The sequence below is a fragment of the Cyprinus carpio genome, chromosome B21 (assembly GCF_018340385.1).
Source record: "Cyprinus carpio isolate SPL01 chromosome B21, ASM1834038v1, whole genome shotgun sequence".
In the NCBI taxonomy this organism is placed as follows: Eukaryota; Metazoa; Chordata; class Actinopteri; order Cypriniformes; family Cyprinidae; genus Cyprinus; species Cyprinus carpio.
The window spans coordinates 4913736-4929628 of NC_056617.1; the positions used below are offsets into that span (position 1 = coordinate 4913736).

Genomic DNA, 15893 nt, shown 5'->3' on the forward strand with positions numbered 1-15893 from the left:
TGAATATGTTATTGAATTGGTTATTATCATTAACTAAAACTATTTAAAAACATTTTTGTTAATTGAAATAAATGTGAAATAAAAAGAAAACAGAAGTAGTTATATGAAAAATTTTATCGAAGTGAAAATTTTGAAATATTGCCCTTGTCAACTAACTGCCAAAGTTGAAGCACTAAAATTAAAAAGGAAATCAATAAAAACTCAAACTGAAAATAAAATACATTAAGCTAAAAAATATAAAAATAAATAATAAATACAAACGCAAACACACATGGCAAAATTACTACATATACTAATAATACAACTAATAATAAATAGTAAGAAAGTAAAATAAAAAACTGAAAATTTAGATAAATTTAAGAATTTATCATATATTCTTTTGATGGATATTATTTTCTAACTATAACCTAAATCTTTTTTTATTATCAGTATTACTGTTAGTACTTATTAGTATTACTTAAAAATGAAAAAAAAAAACAAAAAGAGAAGCTGGGTATTTTTTTTAACTCCAAAATGCTGGGGTTCACCCTGTGCGGTCAATTTATCTAACCCAAGCAGTGTCTTCTGTCCCAATATTAACCCAGCTGTGGTTGCCAAATAACCCGAGTTGGTTTGTTTTAAACCCAGCATTTACTACAATACACATATATATATATAAAAGAGCAGAGAGAAAGAGGATGTAAAAAAAGTTTGAATGGAAAGACAAAAAAGTATGAAATTTATATATAAAAGTAAAACTAATTGTAAATATTAATAATAAAAATACATCGATAAAATAACACTGCGATGTATTCACCTAATAACTAATTGGGAGAAGTCTAGGAAGTCGTAGGGCCTAAGGTTAGAGAGTCGGACTCCCAATCGAAGGAACGGGTTGTGAGTTCGAGTCTCGGGCGGCAGGAATTGTGGGTGTGGGGGGGAGTGCATGTACAGTTCTCTCTCCACCTTCAGACCATGACTGAGTTGCCCTTGAGCAAGGCATCGAACCCCCAACTGCTGCCCCGGGCACCCCGCCGCAGCCATAAAATTGCTCTGCCCGCTGCTCCGGTGTGTGTGTTCAACAGTGTGTGTGTGTGTTCACTGCTCTGTGTGTGTGTGCACTTCGGATGGGTTAAATGGCAGAGCACGAATTCTGAGTAGTATGGGTCACCATATCTTGCGTGAATGTCACTTCACTCACTTGTTGATGCTTCATCTATTCCTGAAATCAAGAACAAAACGAGGAGTCTCAGTTTCAGGAATAGATAAAAAGATAATAATCTAATGATAATTTAGTAAGTCAGATTTATGATGCATAAATAAGAGTTGAGTGTAAAACTAAAGGATCAACAGAGTTCATGTCTCTGTTGATGGCTGGCGCAGAGGTGCGAGCTTGAGCCGGGTGGTGAGGTTGTGAAACACAGAAACAGCCAAAGAAAAAAAAGAGAAATGCAAATGTTGAGAGAATGTTCTGTAGGACTGATCCACAAAAATACTGCTGCAAAATCATTTCTCATGGAAGCATTTATCTTCTTATAAAGCACATATTTGTTCTGTCTGATATCCTAACAAAAAATAATGCTTAGAATTAATCAATATGGGATCATCGCGCTATAATTGTTCTAAAAAGCTTTCGAAAGATGATATGAATTAATGATAATAGCCAAAATATGGTTTAAATAGCTGGTAAATAAATTTCATCTTCAGTATAATCAAAAATTGTGTTTTTAACATCCATTTCTTTTCAGAACATATCAGATAATAAACTTTTTAAACTGTACGAGAAAAACCGAAAAGTCATGTATACAAAAAAAGCTATTCAATATTTTAATTATTATTGGCCAGGGAGAAAAAAGGAAAAAAATAGAAATCATTTTCATTAAATGCACGGTGCCGCTTTTTTGCCCAACTGTGGATCTGTTTGTCGTAGCACTAAAGAAAAGGAAGCATAAAAAAAGGAACATTTTCACAATGTGCCTGCAATTTAATCAGCCGTTCAGGTTAACCCCACTGTCAAATTAAAAAGGTCAAAAATATATTAAAGTTATATATATATATACTATACAATTAAATATAAACTGTTTGGACATCCTAATTGTATTTACTAGTTTTTTTTTTAGGTTTTTTTTTTAGTTTTTTATAGTACAGTCCTTAAAACAATTGCGGTGGACAAACTCATTAATATATTGAGGGGTGGTCTTTTGCCTAAGTAGATTTATTAAACTATGGAGGGGGGGGAGAAGAGAAGAAAATTCTGAGAACGAAGAAATGTCAGAAAATTGCAAGGAAAACTAAATAAACAAATAAATACTGAGCTCACAATTACCGTGATGGATTTTTTTTTTCTTTTTGCGCCCAATGGAAAAAACCAAAACAACTTTTTGATGTTTAACTTTTTTCCAAACGTTTTTTCTCTGTGATCAATGTTACCAGTTATATCACACCAACAATTCTGTCAAAGTTCCTTTTTTTTTCTTCTTCATAATTTCTGTGGTTAAATCTCATTATTTTTTTCCTTATTTTGCCTAACGACTATAAAGTTAACAATTAAAGCAAATAATAATATAATATACACAGGTCTACTTGCGACTATTTTACTCTCACAATTCATTTTCCCCCCTAGCAAGTTCAGGTTTTATATCTCCGTAATTCTGTTTTTGCTTCCACAACAAACTAAATAAATTTGCTACCTTTTTTTTTCTATAATTCATACTTTTTTTTTCTAAGCAATAGCCAGTTATTCCTCAATTCTGTAAATAAATTTATATCTCATTACTGGGAGGGGGAAAAGTCTTAATTGGTGAGATAAAGTCATTAATGTTCCTGTTTTAAATTTTATGCTCGATGCTTCCATGAATTTCAGATCTGCAACTGTGTACCTTCTCTCAACAACTTTCACATGCATGCTGGAGACTTGTCGCGTTTTCCTTCAACATTCCATCAAACATAACCAAAATAGATCAAAAAAAACGTTGTGAAAGGAAAAAATAAAACATGTACATCACAACACAACACAATTCTCGTCAGTTATTCTGTACTGTGTGTCCTTTAAGTGGATTTCGGAAGGTGCGTCTTCTCGCGGCGCGCGGCTGCGCGCGCCCGCTTCCCGTGTGTAGAACGCTCCAAAAAATGTGCTTAGAATACAAAAGGCTGGATCTGTAACCACTGGATGATAACTGCAAACAACTGTTCATCAGTAGCAAGGGAAGCATCATCTCGTTATATGTCGCTTGTATGCAGCGTGCTGTTACTTTCTGTGATGTTTTTTCGCTGGAGAGACAATACAAAAGAGGGTTTTGCGAAATGAAAAACCGGCGAGAAGTGAAGAGGGCCCCGCGAGCGTCCTCGGCGCTTAACGTTACATCTCGAGGCGGACTTAAGCTTTCCTCCTTCCCTTTCTTTGCTACATTTTAAGGGGTTGGTTTATTAAATGTCACATTTAAACGCACGACTTCCGAGCCTCCCCCTAACAGACCCTCTTTTGAAAATAACCGAGTGTAAACACGGCCGGAGACAACCGTGGCCGGCAGGCGGGAAGACGCTGGTTCCTCTACGGTGTCTCTTAGCTCCGCTCCCCCGGTTTTGGAGTGCAGGCAGAGCCGCGAGCTGCGCGCAGGGACAGCCCGGTGCGCCGGTGAGACGGGGCTCTGACGGCGGGTTGCAGAAGCACAAAAAAAAACACTACAAGTTTCTCTCGCAGTTGAAGTGCAAATGAGATACAAATGTCTCCGTTCAGCTGAGGGAGTTATTTTTGTCATAACTTTACGGGAGTTTATTGTCTGAGGAGATGAAAACGGTTGAAGGGCGGCGAAGGGGCCTCGGCTACGGCACCGCTCGGGTATCGAAGCATGTAGCCTGTGCACCCTTAAAATTAGCAATAGGAATCAATATGAATATAGCCATTCTGGTTCCTCTTAACGATTCTGATTCGTTTAACAGTTCCATTAGGTGATTCTTTTAGTACTTTGGGACGGATGAGAAATTTAAATAAATGTAATTCTTGTTCGTATTTATTCTCCTCAAGTGATGATATCTTTCAGCAAAAACGTAACAAAGCACAAATAAATGTTTTGTACACGGATTTCTATGGTGTAAATAGTTTCCAATAATTGATTCTAACTATATATATATATATAATATAAAGATAACTAAATTATTAAAATACATGTATATCATTTCATTTAGTCATTTATATAAAACGCCCACTGAATCAAAGCTCGTAATTTTTGTCATATTATAGACAAAGTAGACTGTAACTACACTAAGCGTTAACAACAACATAACACACTGGCAGTTCTTGGCTAATTAAAAGTAAAGAAAGTAATAGTTTTACAGTTTCAGATTCATTCAGCAAAGGCTCCGAATCACAAGTGATTCACTAAAAGAATCAGTCCATAAGATTCATTCGTTTCGAAGTTCGTACCAGTGCTCCACTACAACCGGTCGTGTTTGTTTGTCCTTTGATTCACTAAAATGTACCGGCTCATTCATTTGGCATTCGAACATCGCTGCTTGTTCGTAAATGATAATTAGTTTGGCAAAAAAAAAAAAAACCCACACAATTTGGTTTGGTCTTTCTATTCATAAACAAATTATCGGCAGGGGTTTGTATCTCGTACCACTGAAACATCTGTTCTGGTGTTTAAATCTTACAAATCTTAATCTTAAAATTACAGAACATGATATTCATAATGTTTAATAGGCTTATATTGTTTTATAAATAGCCAATAAAGCGGAATATCCCCCCACAAATTTTTCATTATCAGACTCTTTTAGATGTTTGTATAATTAGCTTACTATTAACATTGAATTGTGATTGACCAGTCTACATGGGAACAAAAAAAAACACTTTGGCCAATACTAATGAATTAGTATTAGCCATACCACCAAGTGAAAGACTAATTTGTTTGATTAAAATTTGATTAAAAAAAAGTACAGGATTATATGGTTAACTGCCATATTTTTATTTGCATTTAGCATTGTTTTTCTCTGCTATCTTTTGACCCAGCCGTTGACCCATATTTGATTTGTGGGCCTACTAATTTGCCCTGGAGCCTGGGGAGCACACCCATAATTTTTATACCAGGCTCTTTAAATTTTTTGTGACAGCAGCGCTGCCTGTAATAGGGAGACTGGGGAATGGTTGTAACATCTGTTTTGCTTTAATGTCAGTTACCCACCAGTTTTTTTTTTATTTTTTTATTTTTTATTTTACAATTAGTCTTTTCAATAATTTTTGTTCCCAAATATGTGCTAACTACTGGTGTTAAATGTGAGCATACATATATTACTATCCCCCCAAACTTGGTACAACCCTTCCTGTCTGATCATTGGGGAAATTGTTCTAGTTCTTTTTTTTTTCTCTTCTTTCAATATACATTTTAGATTAAAGTTTTGAGCAAATATGCATGTCAAATTAAACGAGAATCTTCTGATGACAAAAGTTCTGTAAGTTGATATTTTATAACCTGATTGCATTATTATAATCCATTAGTGATGTGAATGTTTGTTGTTTTTTTTTTAAATTGTTGTATGATGGTGATTTCATCCCGGTAGATAATTGTTGTTCAAAAATGACACAAACTTCAACTCTCCCTGGTCCCACCTACCATTAATGTTTTTTAAAAAATGTATCCCTATTAGTTTAAAATGATGCTCTAATCACTCTGTTAAACACTGCTTATGTTGTAATGCAATGTTTTAGAATTTTAGAAGGTTGTTAAAATGACAAATTCTGTTCTTTCCATTTAAGAATGTAAAACAAGATCACCGGTGGAGCGTCTTCCCCATGCACCTACATCCCTTCCATTCCGACCTTCTAGAATGTTTCCTGAAGACAGTTCCTCCAGTGGTGGGGCTATTCACTCGAATGGAGGTCCAATAAGAGCTGCAGCCTGCCCCCTCTTTTTTCAATGACAGTGCCTCCGACAGCGACCTTTGCCTCTGTTAGCGGCACCCCCCATCCCACAGAAGATCCAGATGATTATAGAGAGCCTCCACAGCACCCAGTCTTCGGACATGAGCGAAAACATGCAGACTGAAAAGGCTGCTCATTCCAGCCACGAGGTTGACTACAAGGGTCAAATGCGACTCATGGACACTTCTGCCAGATCCCGGCGAACAGGAGCAGACACTAAGCCACAGCCCGCCAGATCTGATACTGGCGATGATTCGGACAGTGATGATTCTGTGGACAGAGGCATTGATGAGGCCATTCAGGAGTATTTGAAGGAGAAGGTGGGGACCACAAGCGCAAAGGGGATCCGATGGCAAGTTCGCCCCCAGCGCCCAAGCTTCAGCGGAGGGAACCAGCTGTCCAAGATGCTGCTAAACAACACACACATTCCAGTAGTGGTAAGGTGCTAACTGCAAGCAATCATATACAGAGAGCCTTAAGTGGGACGCAGCCCCTTAAGAAGAAAGTCAAGAAGAAGAAGCTAAGCAAAGAAAATCCCTTTAAAAGCAGACACAAGTAAAGTTTTGCCTGTAAAAAAGTCTCCTCCACCCAGAGCTAAGAAAGGATCTTCCTCGTCTTCAGAGATGGACAGATCTCCACCTCGTCTCGTCATTAAAGAGGAAGAGGAATGGCTCGATTCAAGCAGCGATGATGGAATTGAAGAGGAGATTCAGAGATTCCAGCAAGAGAAAAAACAAAAACAGGAAGGTGACAAAGATGCCCTGAGATCTTCACGACAAAGGGACGACTCTGAATCGAGCAGCGATGCAGGTATTGAGGAAGCAATCCGTCGCTTCCAGGAAGAAAAACACAAGCAGAAGAAAAAGAAAAGTCCTCTCAAATCTGCCCAACTTGTGCCTGTGCAACGTAGCAAACCAGCCGTCGCTTCTTCTGATTGCATGAGCACTGAGCCACTCAAAGCACTGTCCAAGAAGAGCAAGAAGAAGTTGATAACCAAGAAGTCTAATCTCCCTACACCACTGGGTGTAAGCCACTTTTTGAACAAGTGTACATCCCAGGGCTCTAAAGTCATAGGGTGTGCACCACCCCCTTCAAACTCGAAACAAACCCACACTGAACATCAGATCCATTCCAGCCTGAAGGTCAACACTGCTGAGCTGATGTGTGCTGAAGCTATTCTAGACATCTCCAAAACCGTCATGCCCGAGGTGTTTGAGTCCAACTTAAACATTGCTAACAGAAATTTGCTTCAGATGCCAACATTCCCCACTGTTGCACCATCTGCAGATAAAAGTGATGAAAGCTCTGTTGACAGTGAGGACGGCATTGAACAAGAGATAAGGAAATTTTTGGAGCATAAAGCAAAGATGAACAAAGAGCTTCCAACAACAACAGTTGCACCTCCACAAGCTTCAGGAGATCCCACTGCAAGCAAAGAGCCAAAGAAGAAGATGAAGGAAACCCAGCCGAATAAATCAGTGAGGCTCTCCCTGTCAAAAAAACGCAAGTTCAAAGAAGTACAAAGCAACCTTCTAGAGATGGTGACTTTGGTTATGAATATTAAAGAGGAGCCTCCAGGGACACCTCTAAATCATAGTGACTCCACCAGACCAGAGCTTTCAACTACACCCACTGTGACATCCCATTCAAGTAGTCTAACCACCATGAAAATCAGCAAACCGAAGCAGAACTCCCCACCTCGCAAGGGTACTGATAGTAGTGTACTCAAAGACAAAGGTTCCACTTACAGTATGTCCAGTCCGAAGACTGCTATTGGCTCAGAGAGAAAATGACAGCAGTGGCAAAAGCAGCTCCCTGGACAGTGACGAGGATCTAGATGCCGCAATTAAAGACTTGCTTAAGACAAAGAAAAAAGTCAAAAAGAAAGTGAGGGACATGAAGGTGAGAAAAAGCACCAGACCTTCCGAGGGTTCATCTTTGGATGCTATGAAAAAACAGAAACCTTTTACAGACCTGAAGAGTATCCCTTCCAAGCTTGTTAAGTCTGGCATCTTGAAAGGTGGCAAAGAAACACTCAACATTCAGAGCAAAAATGACAAGGGTCATAAAAGCAAAAGCAGTTAAAGGCAAATCAGAAGTCCAGAACATCAAAGAATCTAAAAGCCCTGCACAACCTGACAAGGTGACTGGTAATGGTGGGATTCCTAAGACTCAAGATGTGGACATACCTTCTTCCAGTCTGCATGCAGAAGACGACGACAGTTCTGTGGACAGCGATGATAGCATTGAGCAAGAGATCAGGAGATTTCTAGCTGAAAGAGCCAAGGAGTCTACACCTCTCACCGCAAACACCAAACAGGAGGAAGAGGGCCGTAGACTCCTTGACCTCACCTACAGAGTGTGACGTTAAACCAGAACTTCACAACAAGATTCTGAAACTCCAGTTTCTGCTTCAGCATCAACCTCTGGTAGACTCTTCAAAAGTGAAACACAAGCGGAATCCATGGGCACACCTGCAAGATCCGCGGATACACCTGTAGAACTCAACGAGGGACCAGTCCTGACACCTGGCAGCTCTTGCATTATGGGTTGTAGGAGGACCGAAAGTCAAAAATTTGAGATCTCGACCCCAAGAGATCCAAAGAACGGCAGCTCCCAGACAGGAAAGGACACTCCAACAACTCATACCATCAAACCCAACTCCTTCACTACGCCCTCTGTGAGCTCAGAGATGCCCCGACCATCAGGTCATCAACACCAGAACCTATTCCTGATGAGACCCGTTAACAGCAGTATGAGCGACGTCAAGGAACTTTCCTCGGCAGACGGTAATGACCTTGCCGTCAGCCGCCAGAGGGTACAGTTAGCCACTAGGATACCTTTGAAGGATGTCATTAGTTCTCTTTGTCTCTCGCCTATCTCGAAACCTCAAATTAGTTCCTGTGCTGTCACCAGTGGTGACCTCTCGACCTCAGCGCCCCCTGGGGGCAGGACAGAGGGACTTTACTTGCATAACCGCCTTAAAAGGGACCGACCCCTCTCTGATAGACCACACTTATCCCCCGCAACCTCACACCTGTGCCAGCCCACCCCTGTACTGCACCCCCACCAGGTCGGCAGTGTAATCCAGGTACAACGGGACCAGGCTGCTTTCCCAACGCCCTTAGCAAAAACAAACCACCTGCAGGTCAGCCAGATTGAGCCGACTGAGTCCACTGCATGTTTAGGAGCGAGACAAAGGGAGGGAGGAAGTGTTAGCAAGGAAGAGAAAGAGCAGGAAGATGAGGAAGAGAAATGTGTTGATGAGACAGATGTAGAGTCAGATGAGGAAAGGAAAGATCAGAAGACAAAAGACAGGAAGACGCAGCCCCATAATCAGTGAGTACCTACCTGTCCTCTCTCCAAACACACACACACATCAGTTGAGGGAACATGGTTGCCAAATCCCCAGTACATATCCATGCTCTAAGATCTTAGATACGAAAGACTTCAACAAATTGTCGATGTCTTTAATTAGAAAGAGTTTAATGATCGCAAGTATTTTGCTAGATTCCCAACCATACAGCCGAAATTTTCCTTCGGCTTTAAGCATTAGTTGTTTTATTTTAGCATTAGCCTGACGGACTGCAGCATCTCTTCCTGCATTTCAATGTTTCTGACTTTTTGTACTGTATGATTTAGGTTCCATGGGACGTCATGTAGGACTCTTTGAGTGTACCACATCCTTTTTTTTTGTATGTTTTGTACATTTATAAATATATTTAAAAGCAGACATGATGTCATGAAGAGAGATTAAACTTTGTTTTTTTATTGTTTTTGTGTTGTATTTTCTCTGCAGCAGCTGCAGCATTTCTGAATGAATTCTGCTTTACAAACTTTGCTTTTTGAGAAATTCTTATTTTAGACTACGAAAAGTAATCGCAATTAAAAACCGAAGTTTTATGAAAAGATGCCAATATCATTCATTGGTGAGTTTACATGTTAAAAAGTTCCCAGGTTTAAATATGTACCCTATCCATAAGGAAATAGTTTTTTTTTTCTCTGCAAAAAATTCTACAAGTTAAACACAAACATGCAAATTGCGTCTTTATGTACTAAACTGTATGAGGGACTGTAGAATGTAAAGGCCAAGAGAATGAAAACGCTTTTGTTTGCATCAGTGCATATTCATTTAGTATTCATCCACAATGGTTCAGCATCATCATTCAAGACCCTTGTCCTCTGAGAGTAACATTACTCTATTTTAACTGACTATTTTAATGTTACCATTCAGTAACATTATAATAGTCCCTGAGGTTTCTAAATGAGGAAAATTTCCTCAGCGCAACAGTGAATGACTAAGATGGGCCTCATTTGTGAAACACAAGCAGAATGAATTTCCATTAAAATAGTTCCCAAAACCCTTTTTGTATAAATTGCTCCATTCAATTCAAAGTAACAGTCTACACAAGAACAGTTTGATGAACAATTTATAGACAAATTTCTTCTGCTTGTTTCATGAATGAGACCCTTTAAGTTTACATATGTATATACAGTAGAATGTGTATGAAAAATGGCCAATTACTCGGTATTAAAATTTTACAGATAAACGGCAGTAGCAGTAATTTTTAAATCTTTGAAATACTAACTTGTCCTCAACAAGCATGTTTTTTTTTTCATGATGTTCCCTTCTAACACATTTTTTTTATGTACTTAGTTGAGAATTTTATATTCGTGTAATAACCAGGTAATTTTTGTACCACTGAACAACATTCAAAGATTTATATCAGACTGCAAATTAAAAGGAGGAAACTCTCTCTCTCAGTGTCTCAAAATTCAATCATCTTTCTCTTTTTGCACATATTTGCATACTTCTCAAAAGTCACACTGCTCTCTCTCTCTCTCTCATCCCTCTCTCTGCACCTGTTTCTTGGTTCCTGTTTCTGTTGCTTATTATATGTAGGTGTTTCCTATATGAAAGAATGTTATTTATTTTTGTTCATAGAAGAGAAGAAAGTAAAGACTCATGCTGACTATGCTGGGCATTGCCAGTTTTCATAAATATTTTGCAAAAAAAAAAAAAGGATTTTTGGTCCCCTGCTCTGCACAGAGAAACAAAATGCAAACTGTATCTCTGAAGATGTATAATAAAAATTGACTTTGAGACACAAGGCTGTACGGTTCTTACACTGTGTGTGTGTGTGAGCATGCATGAATGTGTGAATTTCTAATCAGTATCTTACAAAGCTTCCTCTGTGTTGTGTCTTTATATAAAGTAGCTTCCTTTCTAGCTAATGCCAGTCTGTTTCCTTGCATCACGTGTAACTGACTGACAAATATTCAAAATATTATTTTATTTTTTACAGTTCTGTCCTTGTGAATGTTCATGTTTTTAAACACTCATCAGGATACACACAAAAAAGAACGGCCTGTCGTTTTTCATCACAAAAGATGAGAGGATTTCTTTATTCTGTAATGTGATACATAAATTATTTCATTATTTGTTTGAATATTGAACATTGCATATTTTATTACTTTGTTGTGTCCACATGCTGTGTTTGTGACTAAACCGTTTTGATTGAAGTTGTTCATGCATGATATATCAGACCAGTACAAGAAGCAGGATTTTTGTTTCAATTTAAACGGCTTTCTATTATCCAGTTAAGTTTTTAAAAAGTTTGCATGTTTCTATTGTAAATTTTGATGTTTAGATTTTATTTAAAGCATGTAAAATGATAGATTTGTTGCTTCAAACCTGTAGCGCTAAATTCCCAGTGAACTCATCCTAATAAAAAATAAAATAAAAAACAGTATTGTTTTAGATGTGTCGCCAAATGTATGAATGTATATAATTTGTGTTTACAATATCAGCAATCAGACTGGTTATTAGTCTTTGCAGCTCACAGATGTGTGTGTATGAATGTGTAAATCTGTTTCTTTTGTTTGCTCCAGGTCTTTGTCCACCTCTATAGATCCAGGGTTGTTGTTAAGTCCATATATTGCCCTGGACACAGAAGAGAGGAGTCTGAAATTCCAAACCAGGCGCCTTCATATTCAAAAGCAGCTAGAGGTACATAAAAAGACTGTATTAAAAATTCATGCATTTACTTGCACACACACAAACATTTATGTAACACAGATTTGATCCACCTAGTGCTTGTGAGTGAATATATAGCCTACCTGATGGTTGAGTTTATGATTGTTTGCCAAAAGGTCTGTGTGTGTGTGTGTTGTAGGAAAGCAAAACAGTTAAACGAAGGCTGCAGTTTGTGATCAATGTGACCAGGTAAATACACTTGCACAGATAATACAGGACATAATGCATTCTTCTCACTTTACTTGATATAAAACGACGGCTCAGTTTATAGCGGTTAATATAAAACGACGTATTTAGATACTTTATGGTTATTAAGCATTAGTGGATCTTGTCTATGATGTTTGGTTTTATTACAGGTAAACTGAAGCCGCTGGAAAATATGAGGTTCACGTGTTCAGAGTACATGTATAGTACAGTAAATTTAAAAAATATGTTTGTTATTGTTTTATATTTTGTTTTTATTTGTCTCTTTGTTTCAGTTACTAATTTTATTAAACGTTCTTTATTCCAGTTATTTAAATTGTTCATTGTAGTCAAATTGACACCGGTTCCTTCAATAAAGTTTTTATTCGTTTCAAATATTGGCTATTGTGGTATTTGTAGTTTGTGTGGTATGCAGTGCTACGGTTTTATCGGTCTTAAGCACACCATTACCCACAATGCTGCACTCTTCCTCACGCTCAGTGGGCGGAGCTCGAAGGGAAACATGGCAGCGGGCGTCTTAACTGGAGGTGAAATAAAACGTGTTTTATTTAATGTTAATACACTTAAGGTAGATTGTATTATGTAAACCATATTATAGTAACGATTAACAACATTATAATATAACGTCTTGCTTGTGATTTGCAAGGACATAAAACATTATAGTTTTTATAGTGGCTTTCTGAGCAGTTTTGCAACAGACTTTTGATAGAAATATATGTATCATTTAATGAATGAATTGAATATGATCGGTTTCAGTAAGGCAGGTTCTCCGGGGCCCTCGGTTGGTCTCTGCTGTGTTCTCATGTCACGGACAGACGTTCAGCTCCGCTGCAGCAGCGCCAGACACCGGTGAGACTGTCAATGATATAATGATGAAGAGATTATTACACATGCGTACAGAATATATAAAACCCAGCGACCTAGAGATATAGTTTCTGTCAATATATATATAGTACAGAAACATTATTCTAACTTGGGGCCACAGGGGAGTGTCAGGGGTCCCTTTGAAACGTTTAAAGAAAAAATGAAAAATAAATAAATTAAAAAATATAATTTAAAATGAATGCAAATATTGTTTAAAAATTAACTAGTATTTAATACATGAAACAGTGCAATACTATAGTGAGTAAAAACTTTATTTTGGAAATAAAATACATTAAAATCTCACTCTTTTTCCAACACAAAATCTGTCACCAGTCAGGTTTTGATATCCACTTGTTTAACTGTGTGTTCACATGTTTTTTTTCATGAAGAATCAGCTTGCTTATAGAATTATTCCTCTTAATTTGGAATGTAGACTTTAATGTGAATATGTGCTTTGATATATGTGTTTTTTTCAGTAAAGCACTGAAGATGATGTTGATTAAAAACTTGACTCTTATTAAGAGGTTGTAACATAATATTCATTCAACGCTCATACTTATTTCTGTATGTTTGTGTTATATGTTCAGCTGCTGCAGAGAAGATCCTGAACTTCCCACTCACTCAACCCGACTACTTCCGATTGTCTGAGCTCTTCACCTTGAAGGACTTGTTTGAAGCCCGTGTCCATCTTGGACATAAGAAAGGCTGCCGGCATAGGTGGGCTATTGACATTAAAGGGATAGTTCACCCCCAAATTAATATGTGGCCATCATTCACTCACTCTCATGTATTTCCAAACCCATGAGACTTTTGCTTATCTTTGAAAAGCAATGAAATATATTTTTTAAAGAGATCAATCCAAAAAGGTTGTAAAGGCATCCTAAGTGGATGTGAATAAAAGGCACATTTTTTTTGTTTATCATATAAAGCAGTCAGATCTCTTCACAAGAATTGGGTTCATTTTATGACACCTTTATAACCTTGTTGGATCATTTAAGTTTTGTTTACCTGGACTTTCAAAGGAGGGACAGAAATCTCTCAGGTTTCGTAAAAAAAAAAAAAAAAAAAATTCAAATAAATTTGTGTTTCAAAGATTAACCAAAGTCTTATGGGTTTGGATCAGCATGAGGGTGAGTAAATGATAACAGAATTAAATATTCAGTGTGACGTTGTTTCTTACAATCATTATTATATTAATTATAATAATATAACTCTTATAATGAATAATACATTCAGTTTTTATATAATTTATATCAATTTTATTTTTATTTTAAATTATTTGTAACTGTGTGTATAATTAACAAACTACATGGAATCTATGCAATTATATAATTTTTGTATTGTATTATATACATACACACATATACATAATTCTATGCATTTTTCTATATTTATATTATATACATAAACACACTTGCACATTTGTATTTTTTTCATATTTCTATTATATATATATATATATATATATATATACACTTATACATACAAAAAGCATGCCAAATGTCACAGAATCTGAACTTTGTGTGTTTCTGTGTCCAGGCTGATGGAACCGTATCTGTTTGGTTCTCGTCTGGATACAGACATCATTGATCTGGAGCAGACAGCAGAACACCTGCAGCGGGCGCTGAACTTCACGGCTCACGTGGCGTACCGCGGCGGCATCATCCTGTTCGTCAGCCGCAGGCGGCAGTTCGGTCACCTGATAGAGACGACGGCACGGGAGTGCGGCGAATACGCTCACACACGCTACTGGAAGGGCGGTCTGCTCACCAACGCCTCCATACAGTACAGCCCCGGCGTCCGGCTGCCGGACCTCATCCTGTTCTTCTCCACGCTCAATAATGTCTTCCAGCAGCACGTCGGCATCCGGGACGCAGCCAAAATGAATATTCCCACGGTGGGGATTGTGGACTCTAACTGTAACCCCAGCCTCATCACGTACCCAGTGCCCGGCAACGATGACACTCCTGTTGCCATGGAGATGTACTGCCGGCTATTTAAAATGACCATTAACAGAGCAAAGGACAAGAGGAGACAGATGGAGCTTCTCAAGGGGATTTCAGCCTCAGTATGAAGAGAGTCAACAAGCTTCAACATCTCTATCAGAGTTTGTGCGGATGTGGATGTTGTCCTCGCATAGAAAGCTCAATACAAATATGAGTACAAAAAGTAAAAATTCAGTTATATTAATGTATTATTTTGATTAAAGTTTAGTACCTAAAAACTTACAACATGTGACCATCCTAGAATTATGGAAGCGGTTTCCGCCACAGAATAAAAAAGGTAATTGCAACTAATCTCACAATTTCGTTGTGTCTTTTGTTTCTCTCAGAATAGCAAGACTTGGAATTTTGAGAAAAAAGTTTAAATTCTTAGTTTATATCCTGCATTCTCAGATTTCTGAGTTTCAATCTCATAATTCGTTTATTTTTTGAATAAAAACGGTAAATGCTACTTTTTATCTCACAATTCAGAATTTTCTTTTCAGAATTACATTTACATCTCTTTTTTTCCCAGTTCTGAGAAATTTTTTTCATATTTGCAAGATATAAACTCAGAATTGTGGAAAAAGTCAAAATTGTGAGAAAAAGTTGGAACTCAGATATTATATATATATATATATATATATATATATATATATATATATATATATATATATATTATATTATATATATTAGTATTCTCTGGCAGCAACAGGCTCTCATAAAGAATTAAAGATGTCCAGCTTAATTTGAAAATGTAAAATCCAATGACTTCAAACTGATTTTTTTTTCTTAATTATTATTATTAACTTCCATTGATTACCTGTTATGTGAACCCAATAAAGTTTCACAAATCCAAACGTGATGTTTATTGTATGTACTTATGTGCATAAATATTAGTTTTTAAATT

General features: G+C 37.3%; 2 protein-coding genes across 2 annotated transcripts; both read left to right on the top strand.

Moving 5' to 3' along the window:
* Positions 1-5941: 5941 nt before the first annotated feature.
* Positions 5942-12332, top strand: LOC122134499 (protein phosphatase 1 regulatory subunit 26-like). The gene is given in 7 exon segments (XM_042747842.1): positions 5942-6222; positions 6225-6451; positions 6483-7603; positions 7647-7964; positions 7966-8229; positions 8287-9235; positions 11789-12332. Coding segments are annotated over 7 exon segments (3297 nt in total). The 5' UTR covers positions 5942-5997; the 3' UTR covers positions 11982-12332.
* Positions 12333-12505: 173 nt separating this feature from the next.
* On the top strand, positions 12506-15298 carry LOC109104900 (28S ribosomal protein S2, mitochondrial-like). Its single transcript, XM_042747588.1, has 4 exons — positions 12506-12664; positions 12894-12986; positions 13589-13718; positions 14541-15298. Exons 1-4 carry the CDS (start codon positions 12547-12549, stop codon positions 15073-15075), a joined length of 876 nt encoding a protein of 291 aa, XP_042603522.1. The 5' UTR covers positions 12506-12546; the 3' UTR covers positions 15076-15298.
* The last annotated feature ends 595 nt before the right edge of the window (positions 15299-15893 follow it).

Bases quoted from the DNA above. Each gene is read 5' to 3' on its own strand.
- LOC109104900 (XM_042747588.1), top strand. From the start codon at position 12,547: ATGCAGTGCTACGGTTTTATCGGTCTTAAGCACACCATTACCCACAAT. The intron at 12,987-13,588 runs GTGAGACTGTCA...TTATATGTTCAG, and splicing joins TGCAGCAGCGCCAGACACCG to CTGCTGCAGAGAAGATCCTG. The intron at 13,719-14,540 runs GTGGGCTATTGA...TTCTGTGTCCAG, and splicing joins AAGAAAGGCTGCCGGCATAG to GCTGATGGAACCGTATCTGT.